The following is a 19552-nucleotide window of genomic DNA, read 5'->3' on the forward strand; positions in this document are numbered from 1 at the left end:
TCTGGGTATCAAAGAAGCCAGAGTTGTTAGAAACCTTCCTCGTTGTTCTGAATGTCAGCTGTCCTTTTTGTGTCCATTCTGCATTCTGCTGCAGTAGCTCCTGAAGACATCTGAGCTTGCACAATCAAGTAGCCTTAGATATGTGTTTCCCTTTTCAAGGTAAGGGAGCTGCTGTGGATTAGATTCCTGCATTGGCCCAACTGCTTCTGGCAGACACTGGGTATTGTCCTGTCATGTTCACCAGGTGCTTCTTCCACAAACAGAAACACCATGTCATTTACTTAAATGAAGGACAGTGAGACTTTTGAGGGTCTAAATGTGGTGAGGTACTAAGTTACAGAAGTCACTGAGAAGTCTTGTAGAAAGAGCATGCAGTGTGTGATAAAAGCAAGGCCTTTCCTTGAAGCTCATCAGCTATGTTTTAAATGACCCAGAGAAATAGTAGCTGCTTTATATTAAAGAGCCTCACCCTGAGGCTGAGCATGCTCAGTCTACAAAGCTTCAGGTCTGCTGTCTAGGCAATAAAATAACTTAGTTGTAGGAATGAAAATTGTCTAGCCTCTGCCTGTCACAGCACTGCCAAATAATCAGGAGAACCTGAAGAATAATCTCTTAAAAATTTATTTTCCTTTTTCAAATATTGCAATAGAATGTATTTTCTGTGTTTCTTCAGTGGTTGCTATGTACTAAACCAAATCTCATTGAAGGAGAAATGTCACTGCAATGTAAGAATGTTCCCCAGTGCTGAAAGCTGGTAAATGATGCAGCATTATTTTTTCAGATGCTGTTGAGTTTTTGAGGGCTCTTGAATAACTGTGCATTTAAAAAAAAAAAAAAATCACAACAAAGACCAGCAAACCTTACAATAGAATAAGATATTACTGAGTCTCTGGCATTGCTGAATATTGCATAATGCTCCATTCCATTGTCTTCCAGATTTCTTGGAAATATTTGTGCACTGTATTGGGATCAGCTGAGCCCCCTACCCACTCATGCAATGGGAGGATCTGATCCCGTACTGTTTATTCAGGCAATATCCTTGCAGAAATCGATAAGATTTTCACACATGTAATGTCCAGGATGAATGTTCTACTGTTCATATTGTCATAGATGATATATTCCTCCTTAGGGGTGAGAACTGCAGTGGCACAGCTATTTTCATGTTAGCTGTGACATCAAAGGCGTGCTGGGGACAGGTAGTATTATCAATATAAATTTACCTTAAAGATAATAAATTCACTCCTGCTGATGCAGAAGCTTGTGATGTGCATTTTATTAACTTTGTGGAGAAAGTGGGAATAGTTGCATGTGACTTGCTGTGATCAGAGCCTTTAAGTATTTTCCTGTGAAAGCAATTGCTGTCCAGAGGAATTACTAATGCTCATCAGCTGTCATCCAATCACTCTGCCTCCAACTAATGAGCAACACTTGAGTCTTGGGCAGCCTCATTTCCAGTAGAGATGCACAGATTTCTAGGGGAGGGAAAGATGTTCTGGATATTGTAAATTAAATGGTTCTGTTTCGTGTATGACATTCAGTAATGTCTGCTTAGGCTGTATTTGTACAGACAGAAGTTAATAATTCCATGTTCTTGAAGAATGGATAACCCAGGGGCTGGAGGAGTTACACTATGTACAATTAATGTTTATGATCATACAAAGCATGTTGATTATAAAAATTATGTGCATAGGGATTCCTTTAAAAGTTTTGTGCAATAAACTATTTTTGCTAAAGGGCCCCATGTTGTTCCTACTTTTAAAGTTACCATCTTCTCTTTGGTTTTGGGCAGTAATTTTTATGTTGAAATCCTGAATATGCTGTATAGCCACCTTTAAGGAAAAAAAAAAATCTTATTTTTAAAGATTACACTATTGTGTATTGATTTTTCATACATCTAAACTTCACTGTTTTTTTATTTCCGTCATATTTTTATTTTTCTCAGTTACCTGAATTCATCAGGGAAGAAACACAATTCCTTGGCCTGAATTTGTCAGCCTGCAGAGTCTTGAGTGTACAAAATGGAACAGTGCAGAAATGTCTTCATTCTAATTAAGCCAGTTGCAGTGACGAGAAGACAAATTCCTGTACCTTGCTTGCAAATGTGAGTTATTTTCTTCTTTAAGGACAGCAACTTAAACCAGCAAGTGCCTGCACTGCACCGACTACAGCTGCCTGTACTGCTAAGGCAGGAATGTTGCACTTACTGGGAAGGCTGGTTCAGGTTTGTGCAGGGAATTGTTTCCTTCTCATGGACTAGAGGCCTTCTTCTCCGCGGTTTTCCATCTCTCATGGCTTAACCGAGACGGCTGCAGCATTTTGAGGTTAATACCCGGGCGGAATCTTCTAAAGAGGCCTCTGGAAATGCCTGCGTGTTCCCGGTTCCCAGGGCTGGTAGCAAACCGCGTTCTGGCCGCGGGAGGACGGGCGGCCACCGTTCAAACCCTGCCCGCCTGTCCCGGCCTTGGGCAGCGCGGCCGCGGCCCCACCGCGCTCCCCTCAGCCCGTCCCGGCCCTTCCCCGCTGCCCGGGAGCGGAGCCGCGCTCACGGCGAGGCCCAGGGCGGCGGCGGAGCTCCGTCAGCGCCGGGCGGAGCCGCCGCGCTTGTCGGGGGGCGGGCACGGGGCGGGCTCGGGGCGGAGGAGGTGGAAGCCGCGAGGCCGCGGAGGTACCGTCCCTGAGGGCGTGCGGGCACAGCCGGCGTGCGGCGGGCGGGCCGCGGGCCGGGCATGGAGCGGTGGGTCGGGGCCGCCGGGGGCTGGGATTCGCTGTGGGGAGCCGGCTGGGGCCGATGGCCGTGCTGGGAGCTCCTGGCCGCCTGCGCCGTCATCGGCGCCGTGGGCTGGCTGCTGAGGCTGCGGGACAAGAGGCAGGGCGGCCGCCGGGCGGCGGCGGCCGCCATCTCCTCCCCGACCCCCATCGCGTCCCCGGCTTCCCGCTCCGCCCCGGCGCCGCTCGTCGCGGGGAGCCAGCGCTGCGGCGGGAGCCGCCCAGGTGAGAGACTCGGGGGAGGCCCGGGGGGTGGCGCTGCCCCTCTCCCCGCGGGAGGGCCGGGAGCGGGCACCGGGCCCCTCCTGAGGAGGCCGCGCGGCCCTTCCCGCCTCCTGCGCGGGCCCCGGCCCCGCGCCCCGTTCCCGTCCCGCTTTGTCACGGCCGGGCCCCGCCGTCTCCGGGTTCCGCCCGCCCCACCCCGGCCCTGCTCCCGCGGCCCCTCCCGCGCCCTGCCTGCCCGGTCTGGGGCTAGACGTAGGTGTACGTTTCTCCTCCCTGAGAAAGTGCCCCTTTTTCTTTCCCTTTCTTCCTTTGCCGTGGCTTATTTCAAGTTTGTTTAGCAGTTCCCTTTCAGCCACGTAGCTCATAACTGGTGGCTCATTTGCCCACAGGCGGTACAGACAAATCACCCCATCGCGAAGCCACGGCTGCTCTAATATATGCAAATCCTGTCAGCCGAATACAGCCAAAGACAGGATGTGGCTCTCCATTCCTGCCTCGGGAAAAAAACAAAACAAAACAAAAAAAACCAATCCAGCCAAAAAGAGCAGTTTTCTTACATTACTCATTTATTGAAGGATATGAGAGTAGTAGAGTAAAATACTGCCATCCTTAGAAGACAGTCGTTCATTCTGTCATGGGTTTAGTCTAATTTTTTTATTGGAAACAGATTCTGCTGTTTCATACTGATCCAGTGAAACAAGGGAAAATACAATTCTTGTCCATTCTTCCAGGGTTTGATTGATTTGGAAGAACCCTTGAACATGTGGTTCTTGTGAGAGCAGTTATTCATATTTACAAAGGTAACTTGTAAGGTCTTACGTGCTGAACTAGAGGAGGTAACCTCAGTGTTGGCTGTGCTCTGGATCATTTGTAGTTATATAATACATTTTACGGTTCAAATAATCTCATTTTGCACCTGTACATAACAAATGGTTTAAGGATTGTCTCAAAACAAGCAGTTGCTGTTTCTCAGGTTTGCAAGTCATACATTTTGTTTTGGACAGATTAAAATAAGTAAAGAAATTAAAAACTAAGAATGCTTTATCTAAGTTAGCTGAAATCTTATTGTCAGAACACAAACAGAATTTGTGAGAGTTCTGTGTTGTCATTCCAACAATATTTCCCTATTTCCACACCAAACACACTGTAGAAAGCTCTTCATACTAACAGCAGATCATAAACCTGATTCTTCACTGCTGGTCTGCTTTGCCATCTCATTTTGGTTTAGTTGTGCCAGAGTTGTAATAGACCCACAAAATAAGTAAATTTTTTTTTTTAATTTTATTTTTTTAAGCAGACAAAATTTTGATCACTAGGTTTTAGGCACCAGGTTCTGTCAAAACATAAGAAAGCAGAGAAATCACTCCCTCACAGCATTTTTTTGCTTTTCCACAAGGCAGGAAGGATTTTTGCATGTTCCTGTCTACTCTCTATACATGAATTATACATATGTACAGGTCTGCTCTTCTTCAGAATGATTGTGCTAGTTCTGAACCCTAAAAATAGGAGCATTTCTCAGTAAATTCTTTAAAGGCATTATGTTGACTGCTTAAAGTATTTCCATTGAGCTGTTTTTGCAATGAACTTTTTCACCCCTGAGTTTTCATCTTTCTTGTGATTTTACAGTTATGCAGTCTCAAAAGGAAAATCCTTAGAATAGCAAGTTTGGATATTTTAGTTGACCTTAAGAGCACATCCCTTGATTAAAACACACTGGTATCAAGTTTTATTAAAAAAAAAAAAAAGGATTAAGAATTGAAAACAAGTGAGAGGATCTTTCACATCTGTTATTGTACTCTTGTAGGCAAGTCAGATAATCGAAACAGTGAGGTTGCTTGGAGGCTCAGGAATCACAAGGGAGCAACAATACTTTGGGGAAGTGGCTCAGCAGCATCAGCTGTGGCTTTGTGGCTTAAATGAGGATGAAACCTAAAATTGAAAAGAAAGTACTAGAATGGCCATACACCCCTGTCCATAGCAGTACAAGCCTCATGAAATGGGCAGGGTAAGGTGGGAGTGAAGGCAAGCTGAGGGAATAGCACGGCTGAATCATTTCTGTCTGGAGCTTGCCTTCCAGAGCAGTGTGTGTCGGGAGAGGCACAGCCTCTGTACAGGTATATGGTTGCAGTACCTGATGAAATAATCTGAAAGCTTCTTACATTCTTGAGCTGCCCTAATCTTGTATTTTTCAGTTGTGTTTCTCAGAGCAAGGCATGTGTGTTGGCATCAGCTTGGTTTTAGTATCTTCTCGCTGACCGGTGTGGAAGCTGTCAGTGTGGATTGCATGGAGGGATGTGAGCTGGGGGAATTGTGTCATAGCAGAGAGAAGGATGTTCCTTTGGAAATGGAGAAATTCTCCCAGCTTCTGTTTTTGGTTGAAGAGGGAGATCTGAAAAGATCAGTTGTTTGTGTCTTCTGGCTGTTTGCTCTCAAAACAGGCCTGGGAAACAACACGTTGTGTACATATTTCCAGCCTTGCGTCACAGCCAGAGTAAGCCTGCCCTTAGACTTCTGTCAGCCAGAAAGTCCTAAGGAAATACAAGAAATAGTTCTGTGCCTTTAGCTGGAGGTGCAGCCCCTTTTCTTGGGGCTGACTGGTGCTCGTGTGCTTGTATTGCATTGCACAAATAGATTGTGCCTTTCTTTTCAGGAATCAAATATTTCTCAGCCTGTCATAAATTTTAATGATTAAATGCTCTAGATTGAATTTTCACTCTAGAAGAAATTGAAAAAGGACTACCAAGAATAAAATATAAGCTGTAAATATTCTTTTAAGTAGTTGAGAGGGGAGGAAATAAACTTGCTATAGGTCTGGTTACTTAAAAACATTGAATTGAAAAACATTTTGTCTTCTCTGCACTGCAAGGATCTCTTCAGAATCCCAAGAAATTGCTAAGAGGCACTTTTTTCCTTGGCTTTAATACACCATTTAAGTAGCAAAAGAAAAGTTGTGTTTTTTATTTCTTTTCTGCCTTTCCTGTAGGTGAAATAACAATGGATACTATATTATCCCGATTAAAGAAGCTCAGCCATGATGAGCTTAGAGAAGAGGTTGTGAGAGCAGGACTGAAATGTGGGCCCATTACTGCAACTACAAGGTTTATTTTTGAAAAAAGATTGGCTCAGACCCTGCTGGAGCAGCAAGGAGCACTGGAGGAGGAAGGGTCTGCTCTGTCAGAGGAGGCTGCTGGAAATGTCCCTGTGAATCACAACGGCCATGGAAGCGCTTCTGAGGAGGTAGACTTTGGGTACTGTGTGGGTCTGAACCCTCCAGAAGAAGATGCTGTGACACACACGAACTGTTCAGCTCCAGTCTGTGGTGCTGATTCACAAATCACTGCTCAGACATCATCCAGAGATCCTCCAATATTCTATGGTGTTTGCCCAGTTTATGATGACATATTGGCAAGGAATGGTAAATACTCACTTCCCTTATTTCTAGTGATAGTCATTTTAGTAATGTCTGAGTAGAATTCTTTTATTTAGCAGGTGTTCTGAACACCACTGCATTAATATTGTAAGCATTGCTTGAAGTATTTATTTGTTCCTGTAAATAGTATTTATTTGATCTTCTAAAGCAAAGAAACCTAAGACATCCCAGGTGTTTGCAATTACAGTTTCAACACATGAGGGTCCTCTACCCTTTGTAACTCAGATGAAGAAAATTATTGCTTATTGCTACTCTTGGACCCATCCTGTGCCTTTAATCTCTCTCAAGAATAAAAAGTAATCCTGTAAATAAGCAATCAAAAAACTGTTTTTACTTTCATCAGTTGAAGCTTAAATGATCTCTTCTAAAAGTTTTCGTATCTTCCTTTCTGTTCCTGGCAGTAGCGTGGAGCACAGGATCATTTCCACTGAGACAGTAGTAAAAATTCTTACTAAGAAAAAGTACATTAAGATATCCTTATTTGAACAATATCATTAAAAGGATAAGAAGAAGGATTTGTTCATTATCTAAGATTCTCTGTAGAGATCTTGAAAGTTGTGGATCAATTACAAAGTTGATCTTTCTGAACAAGACAGCATCAAAAGTAATGCAGGGTGAATGAGCTCTGAGTTTGCTGTTCCATCTGGAAATGAAATGCTTTGTTGAAGTGGTCATCCATTAAAATGGTGTTGATTGATGGGAATGGCTGAGCCCTGTACAGGGATCACCTGACACGACCTGGAGTGTGTGGGAGGCTCATACTCAGTTTCCAAGAGACAAGATTTAAAAGGACTTTTGACCTTTATGCCATGTTTGGAAGAGAAACAATCTGAGACCAAAGCTGCAGTGAGAGTCTAAAAATGCTGTAATCTGTGTCTAGGAATTGAAATCTGAGATAATTGAAACAACGTAACTTTGGTGGTTCTTTGTTGCAGAGAGAATACATGTTTATGAAGATAGGAAGGAAGCTCTCCAGGCTGTTAAAATGATTAAGGGTTCCCGTTTTAAAGCTTTTACAAACAGAGAGGATGCTGAGAAATTTGCTAAAGGAATCTGTGATTATTTCCCATCTCCAGGCAAGTCCTCTTTATGTTTGTCTCCAGTGAAAATGGGATCATTTAATAGAGGTAAGTGGGGAACTTAATTTCTGTAAAGTAAATGCAATAGACAGTGTTGATTTTTTTGTTTTGTGAGAGAAGAAGCAACAGCTGTCTTACCAAATTCTAATAACAGAAAAAATTCAAAGGGTGAAGGACTGAATAAATTGAAGTTTAAAAAAACTTTCATTTTAAGTGTAGAAATGTTTAAAATGTGGAAAATGTTTTAAATGTAAAATACCATTGCTACTCTTGTAAATATGAAATGTAGGTAATGGTCTGCATAGATACCTTGCTTAGTATTCCATGGTCATATTTGTTAGGATTCAGTTTTGCCCATGGACTTCAGGATTTTCAGGTTTAGTAAGACGCTGATAAAATTGCACAGTATATTAAAACTGTACTCAATTCTTCAGTAAATTTGTAAGTTCATAAATAAAATACTAAGCACTGATCATATTTCACAGTGTTCCCAGTTGCTGGATTAAAGTGATTTATGAGTCACAGAACTGCAAAAGCAATTTTAATACCAGAAAATTGTTTTTTGCTGAATTTTGCTTTTAAGTTCAGATGGGAGCAGTCTGGTAATTACAAAGTTTACCAGTCCCTGTTAAAGTCCAAAACAGTTTTACAAGATGATTAATCATTTTCTTCTCCCTCCCTAGTACTAATTATTAGTGTATTTAAATGTCTTGTTACTGAGTTCAGTTTCCTTATTCCTGTATATTAAAGATGCCAAATTAATACATGGTTTACATTAAAAGCATAATTTTCACAGCCTGGGTGCAAATGGTGTTACTGGAAAGAATGCATCTAGAAAGGAGTGATTTGTGTTTTGATAGATGGCTTGTGCTCCCCTGAGAGCGACACTGCGAACAAGGAGAGAGCCAACAGCTACAAGAGCCCACGGACTCAAGATCTCACAGCTAAGCTTCGGAAAGCTGTCGAGAAAGGAGACACAGCAACGTTTTCAGACCTAATTTGGAGTAACCCTCGTTACCTGATCGGGTCAGGAGACAACCCAACGATCGTACAGGTAAAAAACTGGCAACAAAACAGGAAAATCCAGGTTCTGGTTTAGTGATACAGCTTTTGGGGCCTGAAAGCAGAAGTGGAAGGAATGATGTTTCCTGTTCTTCCTTCAAGACACCTTGTCCCACCCAGCGCAGGGTTTCTCTGTTCATTGATAGCAGCTGGGGCACTTCTCTGTAGGTCACCCTGAGAGCCCCCTGTGCTCCAGCAGAGCTTAAGGAACTGAGTGTGCAGTTCTTTAGGGGAGGAGTAGTTGTATTCAGTAGTGCAAGAATAGTCTTGTCTTCTTATTCTTTGCTCTCCTCCAAGTAATTGCAATTATTTTTAAAGCAGACTAATTTTAAGGACCAGGGCAGGGCCTAGGCTGTAATTATGTGTTCCTACAGCATTGCTTACCTAAGCACCCCTCTTAAATTCCAAAACAGCATATAAGGTGTCAGTTAGCAAACACTGACAATCTTACGTCAACTTGTATCAGACCAGCTTTGTGAAGTTGCTGACATTTCTTACACAATAGAGCAAAGCAGCTGAATTTTTTATATCTATACCCATTTTCCTGCTCTTTTCTAAACTGAACTTCCTACCCCCATTTGTTGTGTAATGTCTTAATAGACCTTTTTTGCCACATTCTTTCCATAAATAAGGGTACTGAGTGTGAGAATAATTTAATTAATTATAAGAATAATATGGGTGTAAAGATAAGTCTTTACAAAAATATCCATGTGAGACTCAGTGTAAGAACCCATGTATTTTCCTAGTTAAATCAGTTGCATCTCTGGGTGTAAGAAAGCTGTTTAGATTGAGGTTCATTCTAATATTGGTCTGTTTTTCCAGGAAGGGTGTAGGTACAATGTCATGCATGTTGCTGCCAAGGAGAATCAGCCTGCTATCTGCCAGTTATTGCTGGACACTCTGGAAAATCCGGAATTTATGCGGTTGATGTACCCGGACGATAACGATGCCATGTTGAAGAAACGCATCCAATATATTGTTGATCTTTACTTGAACACTCCAGATAAAATGGTAAGATTTGGGGGCATTACCTCATTATTATTATTATTATTATTAATAATAATAATAACAATAATAACAATAATAACAATAATAACAATAATAATAATACAGCTGGAAGGGGTTAAGGATGTGCAAGGGACACTGAAAGAGAACAGAAGGGGAGCTGTCCATGAGTTCTGTGGGTTTTGGTAGTCATTATTCTGCACTGTTGTGGGAAAAGATTTGTTAAGAGCCCGGATAATTAGTCATGACCTGTATTTACTTTCCTCAGTCTCAGAATGAAGTGTGTGGTATTGACTATCATCTTTCTAAGTGCATGTGAATTTTTCTTTTTTTCCCACTGCAGTGGTTTGATACTCCATTGCATTTTGCCTGCAAGTTTGGGAATTTGGATGTGGTTAACGTGCTTACCTCACACCCAGCCATTGTAAAAAATCCAAGAAACAAATATGACCAAACTCCAGCAGAAGTAAGTCTCTCCATGTCCACAGCAAACCCAGAAATGTTATCCAAATCAGCATTTTTCATACTCAGACATTACTGACTACCATAGATAGAAGGCTTGTAGTAAGGTGTTAGTGTCATAATTAAAGAGTAAATTCTATATAACATTAAAAATACTTTATGCTGATTGTGTCTGTGGAAAGGTTTTAGAATTTATGGAGTTGCATGTATTTTAGTTGGTCTACTATGAATTTAAAAGTAGTGGGTGAGATGGGTAGGGGCCAATAATGTGATTGCTCAGGAAGAACACACATTGCAGTTGATTTGAAAATGAGCTTCTTGTGCTGCACTAACAACCAAAATTATATTAACAGGTAGTGTGTGAAAGAAGCAAGAATAAATCTGCAGAACTGAAAGAAAAGATAAGAGAGTATTTGAAAGGTCTGTATGCAGAGTTTTGTATTATATCAGGCATTTTGGTCTTTTGGCTCTTTGCTGTCTTCTGTAGCATTTCAGTTCATAAATGATGTTGCTGTCCAGTGCTCTGAAGAACAGAGATAAACTGTAAAACTGAACAGGGACAGAAAACTTCTTGACTTTTAAGTGACAGTCAGAACTCTTAATGTATGGATCACAAGGTTGCCCTCATGACTCTGCAATGTAGGAAAGGATGTAAGGTTGGAGCAGAGTGTTCAATCTAAAAGAAACAAAACCCCTTTACAGGGTGAGAAATGTATCTGTCATGCTGGGGAGTCCTGCAATTTTGTAATTTCTTTGAGACAGAACTTTCTCTGTTTTGTCATGTGTATGTTTAGGCATTTGCAAAAGGAGTTTGTGAATTTTGCTAAAGAGCCTGAGGGAAGGGCTCTGTGGATCATTGCAGGTGTTCTTGTGTATGGAAGAGGAGGGAACCTGCACTAAAATGTGATTTGTAACCACTGAAGCAGTGAGTTTGAATTACAAGTAGTTATACTAAGGAAGTAAAGTCACATGGTTCAGTGTACAGGTGACCAGGAAAAGCAGCAGGCTGATGCAACATAAACTGAGTGAGAAAGCTTTGTATGATTTATTTTAGGTCGCTATTATGTCCCACTCCTGAGGGCAGAAGACAATTCCTCAGCTCCGGTCATTGGGGTGCCGTGGTCGCCCGACCAGACAGACGATGGCCCCCAGAGAACTTGGCCTAAGTACCCTGGCAGCCCCAAAGACCCTGTGCTGTCCATCAGAGCTTTTGCAGGCCCCATGAGCCCCTCAAAGGTAAGGAGAGAACTTCTGTGACTCCAGGCCTGTGCTTCTCCTTTTTATGAATAAAGATATGCTTCTCCTTTTTATGAAATCATCTTTATTCATAAAATGTATGTGGTGTAGCTGGCTCCTGGTACAGATTGTGGCTCTTTCTTTAGTGAGAAGAGCAACCTTCCTCCATGGAGAAGCACAGAAACTTGTGAATATTTTTTTTATTTCTGAAAACAGGAATGTGGTATAAATAAGAGGAGTAGAAGTTTAGCCAAAAATTGTTTCCTTTTTCCTCTTGGAATCTATTCAAAGAGCACCTTGGGCAAACCTTTCATTTCTTACAGATAATTGCTGTGCCTTTCTAACCTGAAGCAAAGCCTTTCAAGGCAGCTATGAATCAGTTTTAAAAACCTTAACCGTATCTTTATGTCATTTCTAGAAGTTGCCACTGGATGTTAGAAGCAATTTAACCTCTGCTTGTTGAATTAACATTAATATATTTTTCCAAAAGGGAAAACTAACAACCAAGTAGTAGGTGTTGGGATGCTTTGGGAAATGTATTGACTGTATAGTGGAAAAGCAAAATCTTTAGTTTTCAGAAGGAATACTTAGATACCTGTTAAATATATTCCAAACTTACAGGTGTTTATTTGACTCATATATTTAATGTGAACATGCTGTAAGTACGACAGCTTTAGAAACAGTGAATAAATAGAGTGAAGGACTTGGTGTCATCTGATGGTTGCATTCTTTAAGACTGAGTTCTACCAAAATGCTTAATGCATTTTCTCATAAATGTTCTTGATTGATTTTCTGTTCTACTGACAGAAATTTAAATATCATTTATACTCAGCAAAATATTTTCTAGGGTGTAAACAGTTCATAGTTTTGATTGCTGACAAGTATTTTTAATGTCTGAATGTAATTCTTAGTCATTGTTGTGATCTTTGTCATATAAAGTCAAGAAGTGCAGGATTTTGCAAAAAATCTTCCTTGAGGCATTCCAACATCAAAATAGACAGCAAGAATTTATTATAATAATTGTAGCAAGTCTATGCATATAAAAATATCCTCTCTGTGTCCTAGAAAACAATAACCAGGTAGCATTTGTAATTAAATAGAATTCACATGTTTCCTGCTGCACACATATTAAAACCAGGCAGATGTGGTGTCTGTGCAGTCGATTTTCAGATGGTTGTACATTATGGTCTTTCTCTTTCATGAGCAGTTAAGAGATCAAAATAACCACCAGTACTGAAAGGAGTAACTTTAGATCCAGTGTGAGATCTTTCATAGCTGGAGTTGAGCAGCACTTGTGGACAACAAACAGCTGAACATCTTCTAGACCTGTAGGTAGACGTGTAGCCAGCACTGCACAGCCAGTTTATTCTGTGGGGTGGGTAGTTTTTGAATTTATTTCTGTTTTTTAAAGGCTGAAGAGTTTCGCAGGCTGTGGAAGACTCCACCTCGAGAGAGAGCTGGCTTCTTTCACAATGTCAGGAAATCTGATCTGGAGAGAGGTGTTGAAAGAGTTGGAAGGTATCTAAAAGACTGTCAATATAAAAAATTAATAATAGAGCATGTAAAAGCAAACGACTCTGCTGAGAGTACAGTTATTACTTACTGCACAATATCTTGGGGCAAAAGCTACTGCAGAAATGTTTAATGAAGTATCTTGCAGTTGGATTTTTTACTGTATTTTTGTGTAAACAAGATAGTTAAAATGTGAGACCTGGCTTTCTTAGCTTTGGCAGTAAAGATATTTTAGCTACTGTTGATGGTATATATGGAATGCTTTTCACAGACATGTACTTGCCTCATTTGTCAGATCCAAAATTATGCATAGCCTGTTTGTTCTGTGAAAGTGAGGGATTGTTAAAGGGAGCAGAATTAACAGATCCTAATACAAATGTGCTGCTTTATAAAAGCTGTGTGTGTGTGGTGTGTCCTTGCAGTTAAAATACCTTCTATCAGCAACATATGGAAAACAATACTTGGTTTAAAAGCTGACTGCATTTCATTCTTTAAAATAATCCCTCACTTCCTGCTCCCTCTCCCATTCCCAAATAGAAAAAGCTGGTGAATGCAGTATCAGTGGGACTCTTCTCTATCTGATGTCTAGATACAGTCAGCTTAAAAATAGCGATGTATATGCTGCTAACTGTAAAAATAGTAGATGAAATGTGAAAAATGCTCTAGAACAAATGAGGTAATACTTTGATTGCTAAGGATGTGTTTGTACTTTTGCAGACTGTTGATTGTTGTGGGATTGTGTTGCCTGATTGCACGTTTGTGCTCCTGTTCATAGATGTTAAAATGTGATCAGAAAAGTTATTGTCAAACTAATACTTATGTCTTCACAAATGATTCGTTTTATTTTATTTATTGCAGGGAGTTAGCTCATGAACTGGGGTTCCCGTGGGTTGAATACTGGGAATTTCTGGGCTGTTTTGTTGATCTGTCTTCCCAGGAGGGGCTGAGAAAATTAGAAGAGTACCTGAGTCATCGTGAAATGAGCGAAAAGGCTCAGCTAGAAACAGGGGAAAATGAAACCTGCAATCGATATAAAACTCCACATCCCTCTGGTAAGAAAAGGGCAAGTGCTGCAAACAATGGGCTGTACCTGGGGAGAAGAGGGACAGAAAAAGCTTGGTGCCCAGGTGAAGCAGCATTCACCTGTTCTCGCTGCTATTATTCATCTCTTACCCAGACAGTCTGATTACAGCATCAAAAAAGGATCCAACAACACTGTGAATGTAGAAGTACAATCTTTATCTTTCTTGTGAAGTACTTCATTTATAGAGTGTAACCCCCAAATGAAATCCCTGTAAGAAAACCTCTATCTTCTGTATGTTTTCACTCAGAGTATTTGGGCATTCATCTTTAAGTATGGAATTTTGTAATCCACAGATATGGAATAAATATCATCTTAAAAATAATAGTTTTTTAGAACTGTGAGCATGGAAAGACACAAGAAGCAAAACCCAGGAAAGCTTTTATATACCTTAGACCACTGCTTGCCCCATGTACATCTTGCATTTGTAGCTTTAGTCAGATTAGTTCATGCTGTTAAATAAAAGCAGAGAGGTCTTCAGGAAACAGAATAAGGCATAAAAGTTGTGTATTTGTTCCTAGCTTATGTACTTGACATTCTGTTTAAAGTCTTCCTATGTGTTGATCTTGTTAAAATTGTTTACAGGTAAAAGTAAAAAGTTCTGCAATTCCATTTCTGTTGGAGCATTTTTGGATGAGGATGATGATGACATGAGCTTAGAAGAAATTAAAAACAGACAAAATGCAGCACGAAATATCAGCCCCTCTCTGGTGTCCAAGGAGCCCAGCATTGGTGCCATCGGAGATGCTGAGTGTGATATCCTGTCCATGGAGTGTGCAGGAAACATCATAGAGACCTCAGCTCACCCTCGGCACTATGAGAAGGGAGCTGCTGCCAGCAAAAATGGCTTTTGCAGTCCTGTGTCCAGTGAAAGGATCATCAGTGAGAGAAAGCAGCTGCATGATGGGTCAGAATGCCTCATGTCACCCGTTTCCAATTTGATGTCAGAATTTGAAAGCCTGTCATTCCGAGAACAAGAGGTTGCTGGAGTATCTCATAAAATCACTGAAAAAACTGAGAATGAGGGAAATCTGGACAAGACCTGCTCTGCAGTGTCACTGGCAAGTTCTTCTGAGCCAAGTGTTACAGGAAAACATGGAGAGACCAAGTTAAGGACAGACCACAGAATATCATTAGAAAAGGAGAGAGTGTCCAGAGAATCTGGAATTCAGACTAATGAGGCACAACACCATCAAGAACTTTCTTCCCAGAAGTTTATTTTGAAGACTTCACTTACAAATGACAATTTAAAGTTATTCCTTCTTGGGTAAGAATTGCCTTTTTTAAACTTTTACATGCACAGGCAATCTCTTTGCTTGATAAAATCTCTATATAAAATTAAGTGTTTTGGAATCGGGATGTTTTATTGCCTGAACAAATACATGGTTCTCTTTTCATCTGGTACTTTTTCCATTCTAGGGAGCAGCCCTCGAAGCTGGATGGTGATGTCTTAGCAGCTATAGAAGGAGCAGAGATTGATCCCCAGAAATTCCCAATGATTTACAAATGGAAACATGCAGTGCAATCCTGCTCCGTACCTGACAGGCAAAGGTATTGCTGCAAACTCAGTCATAAGAGTTGAAATACATTTTTATCAGGTCAGCTTGTATAGCAGAATTTCAGGCCTTGTTGCTCCCCAAATTGTATTTTAAATATTTTCCAAAAGTTAATCACCAAAGCCTTTTTGACTGGTGTCTATTGATAAGGAGTTTCCTGGTGCTGCAGTCATGTTCTTTCCATTGCACTGCTGTTCCAAGTAGCTTGAGCATGTCTTCACAGACAAATCAGACATGACTGTTTTCCACTTGGTCAGTGTCTCACTTGGCTCTTTTGGTACTTGGATCCTTCACTGGACTCAGTGATGGTTGTGCTGTTGGTTTGTAATTCATCCCTATTGTTGATGCAGTGCAGGAATATTGTGTTTGTTGCCTTGTGGTACTTGGGTTGTGCCGAGGGAAGTTAAGATGAATTTAGTATCTTTAGGTATCTTTTTATTAGTTTTTATTTTTACCCTTCATTACCACAGTCCAAAGGAATTGTTCATCTGAAAGATGGTGTGTGTATTCATGGCCATTTTGAAAGAAATTATGTCTTACTGATTGGGGCAACACATCTATACAGAATATTTTGTGCTCTTCCTGTTCCTTCTCCCAGACCTATCTCTTACCAGATAGGATTTTTCTCAGCTGGTGCATTGGTTCTGAGATCTAAAGTGATCCTGAGTTAAAGTGCTGCTCCCACTATTGCAATTTCCTTTAAAAAGTGTGCAATGACTTCTGGTTTCTTTCAGTTGGCCAAGTCCAGCACTGAAAGCAAGATTCCGTTCCCAATCCATGGCTGCTGGCCTTCCAAATGCTTCAGTGTATCCTGGTTCAGGAAGAAACAGTCCCATACCGGGAAGTCCAGGAAAACACGGCAGCGCTGCCTCCTTCCCTCCGGAGCCTGGGAGCCCTGGGCGCTACAGCCCTGCCTCTGTCCTGCGCTACTTTGCAGAGCCTCCTGCCCACTAAAATAGAGCTCATCATCCTGGGACTTCAGTTCTGTTATCATTGTTAGAGTGGAGAAACTACAATGTTACTAAGGTGACATGAGGTTTGTACTTGGCTATTTATTTTTCCTCAATTGAGGACAACTGTATGTTTAAAAAATGGAATATATGTCTTAATGCCATATACAAGGTAGATTATTACTGGTGATAAGCAAGAAGTTCGTGACAGTGCAGTTGTCCAGTAGCTGAATTTAACCCTTGTTGCCAGTACCACAGTGGGCTGAACTGTCCCTCAGCAGTGGTGGTATTTGCTATCACTACTTATTGTAATGAACACACAGCCTTCAACTGCCTTTCTTGACTTTGGAGAGTCGAGGACATGCATCATCAGCAAATAGAACACGGGAGAGGAGATTGATGGCAGGAAGTGAAACGTTCTCCTGCTTGCCAGGGGGAAAAGCCTAAAACATGCCTGGGAATGCAAGGACAACTTTGCAGTGTGGAGTAAGGATGTGAAACCCTGTGCAGAAGCAGAGGGTGTTTCCAGCAAGCTGGGCTGGGCAGTTGGTACCCACACCCACCCTCACCTGTCCGTGTGTGTGTGCACAGATTACAGACACACATCTACTGAGTGCTTTAGAAACAGGGCACTGTAGAAACTATTGGGATCCCTCTAAGTGGTAGTGGGAAGATTTAAGGAAAACTTTAAAATTATTTTTTCCCCAGAGAAGCTGTTAACACTAGCCTGTTTGAATAGTTGTTACACAAAAGCACATGAGCAATAATCTCAGCAAATTTACCAGCAAGATATCTTACCTTAATAGTCTAGTTTGTAATATATTAGCATGGTAGCCAGTGGCCCAGGAGGTGGCTATTTCCCAGCTGTAAAGAGAGAGGACTAAGGACAAAATATTTTTATGAAATCTGAGCTTTTACTGTATCTCTAGTGTTGATGTGGTAATGAGTTTTTGTTACAGCAGTCAATAATTTTATTCTGCAGCCTTCTGTAAGAATGACTTGTTTTGACAGTGTGATGCTGAGAATAAGAAAGCTTTTCAAAACTCCAGAGATTTTTCATGTCAAGCCTAGTGCTTGTAATGTTGCATGAAAAGCTTCCAGAAACAGCTCTCTAGGTTAAAAAAAAAGGGGAAAAAAACCCCCCCCCCAAAAAAAGACCTATCTACTGTTAAAAGATAAATCTGATCAGAAAATGAAGCTCTGCAGGGCTGTGCTGGTGAGAAGGGGATGGATTAGGATGAGCTGGTGCCAGTCAGTGAGAGCTCAGAGCCACCTGGCAGGGCTGGGAGGGAAGGGCACCAAGTTCAGCAAACACAGGTGAGAGGCAGGAGGGGCTGGCACAGCCTCCCCCAGAGTCCCACCCCACCGGGCCATTCCAGAGCCCGGGGCTGGCCGGGCTGCTCACACGGCAGTGACTGTTCTACACACTGTGCACCCTCACAGGTTCGTGATTGCTACAAACCTAAACACTGCACTTAATGCTTTTGCAAGCTCAGTAGTGCCTTTTGTAATATATTTTTTTAATTAAAGTTTTTGTTCTTTTAGAAGTTTTTTTAAAAAAGTGGCATCCACTTACTATGGGCAGATAAAATAGTTTTTCTCTGGGCTCTCTGAACAGGATGTCTTTTAATGTCTCTAAGTTGAATTATTTGGTGCGATAGCTCTCCATGGGGGGAGAGACTCCTCTTTTAGAAATTATTTGTTAAAAAAAAAAAAACAAACAACTTATTTTTTGCTTTTGCTAAAATTATGCCTAGTTCCATGGAACTAGACATTAGGAAGTTACTTTAGATAAATGCCTCTCATTCAGTCATATTCCAGACAAGTACCAGGGGCCTGGTGGGGGTGTCATACTTTAGGAAACACGTTTTAGAAAAAACTCAGAACTAAAACCATAGCTTTCTGTTACCAAGTATATTAACTGACTTTTTTCATAAGGGTTTTTTGTTGCTTCTTTTTTTTTTTTTTTAATGTAGCAGGCTCCATGGTCTCAAAATATTTTAAGGTCCCACATACCCAGTTTTGTTCCAAAAGGTTTGAGATTGGATTTTTTTTTTTTTGCTGGTTCATTGGGTTTTAAAAATAACTTAAAGATGTAATTTACATTATCTTCCTTGAGAAATTGATCAGGTGAGGTAATTGCCTAATACCATGCTAGAGACAAACTGCCAGCAGCATTGCCTTTTGCTACGAGTTTGTTACTGAGCCAGGAGACTGATACTAACACTCTAGTTCTTTGTCCTTTTTACCTTTATTATGCTTTGCTTTATTTTTTTTAATATTTAAATGTTACTGGTATGTACATGTAGCCAGACACCCCCCACACCCACCCCTCCACCCACACACCCAACACACCCTTGCCTTTCACTTTGTAATGTTGTTTTGGTTCAGTCAGGAGAGTATTTTTTTTATCTGTGTTATATAATGTGCATTAGTCCAGTTGTACTGCACTTAAGTCATTTTTCTAACAATGTGTTACTTCAGCTATGACAAAATAACAATTTATGTAGCGATTTGATCATTTGTGATTTTGTGGAGAAAGCCCTTCAACACTGAGCCTGTGGAGACACTTAAAATCAGAGTGATAGTGCTTGAATTGTGTTTTCTTGGCCAAAAGTTCACTTTTAAAGGTGCAAAAAATTAGTTGTGTTTTTGTTGGTTGTTTTTTAATTAGCAAAGTGTCATGTTAAAAATACAGAAGTATCCCACTTTCTATTAAAATCAAATGAATAACTAAAAGTGTCACCCTGTGTTCAATATGGGATGTGGGGGAGAAGGAGCTGGGCATGGCAGGGCAACTCACTGGTTTGTCCAGGCCTCGCTCATACAGTACCTGCAGCTTTTGTGTGTATGCACAGTGACAATGGACTACACCACCAAAGACTTAAAAGAAGACTCTTACAGTGTTGAAGAGACAGGAACTCAGACTACAGTAAAAAAGACATAATTTTAAATTTCACACTTTCCACCCCCACCTTGTCACCAGAATTATTGTTAATTTCTGTACCTATGCAAAAAGGTGTTGTGTCACTGGCTGCCCAGCAAGAGCTTGTTCACTGACACAGGATGTAAAAGGGGATGTTGTGTGAGAGGGCACATGTGCACACACACACACAAAAAAACCCACAGAATTTTAATCTTACAGGTGCTAGTGCTCCTGTTCCTTGCTGCAGTTAGGCTACAGCAGT

The 19552-nt window shown here is 41.1% G+C and overlaps 1 protein-coding gene across 4 annotated transcripts; it reads left to right on the plus strand.

Annotated features, from left to right (window-relative positions):
* Positions 1 to 1942: 1942 nt before the first annotated feature.
* On the plus strand, positions 1943 to 19103 carry ANKLE2 (ankyrin repeat and LEM domain containing 2). Of its 4 annotated transcripts, none has more exons than XM_086856175.1 (13): positions 1943 to 2101; positions 5975 to 6406; positions 7357 to 7548; positions 8361 to 8554; positions 9385 to 9573; positions 9911 to 10033; positions 10383 to 10449; positions 11084 to 11265; positions 12677 to 12783; positions 13636 to 13829; positions 14444 to 15125; positions 15278 to 15409; positions 16149 to 19103. In XM_086856175.1, the coding sequence occupies exons 2-13, from the start codon at positions 5986 to 5988 to the stop codon at positions 16366 to 16368; spliced, it is 2703 nt and encodes a 900-aa protein (XP_086712301.1). In that variant the 5' UTR covers positions 1943 to 2101; positions 5975 to 5985; the 3' UTR covers positions 16369 to 19103. The 4 variants fall into 4 exon arrangements, with proteins under 4 accessions (XP_086712301.1, XP_086712303.1, XP_086712299.1 ...); XM_086856177.1 differs by having other exon boundaries at positions 7357 to 7497; XM_086856173.1 differs by lacking the exon at positions 1943 to 2101 and adding an exon at positions 2639 to 2991.
* Positions 19104 to 19552: the final 449 nt, after the last annotated feature.

The sequence above is a fragment of the Cyanistes caeruleus genome, chromosome 18 (assembly GCF_971803275.1).
Source record: "Cyanistes caeruleus chromosome 18, bCyaCae1.hap1.1, whole genome shotgun sequence".
NCBI lineage: Eukaryota > Metazoa > Chordata > Aves > Passeriformes > Paridae > Cyanistes > Cyanistes caeruleus.

What these genes read in the sequence shown, in the direction of transcription:
- ANKLE2 (XM_086856173.1), top strand. Translation starts at nt 2,727, where the DNA reads ATGGAGCGGTGGGTCGGGGCCGCCGGGGGCTGGGATTCGCTGTGGGGA. An exon ending in AATGGGATCATTTAATAGAG is followed by an intron (nt 7,549 to 8,360) that starts GTAAGTGGGGAA and finishes GTGTTTTGATAG; the next exon opens with ATGGCTTGTGCTCCCCTGAG. An exon ending in ATGACCAAACTCCAGCAGAA is followed by an intron (nt 10,034 to 10,382) that starts GTAAGTCTCTCC and finishes TTATATTAACAG; the next exon opens with GTAGTGTGTGAAAGAAGCAA.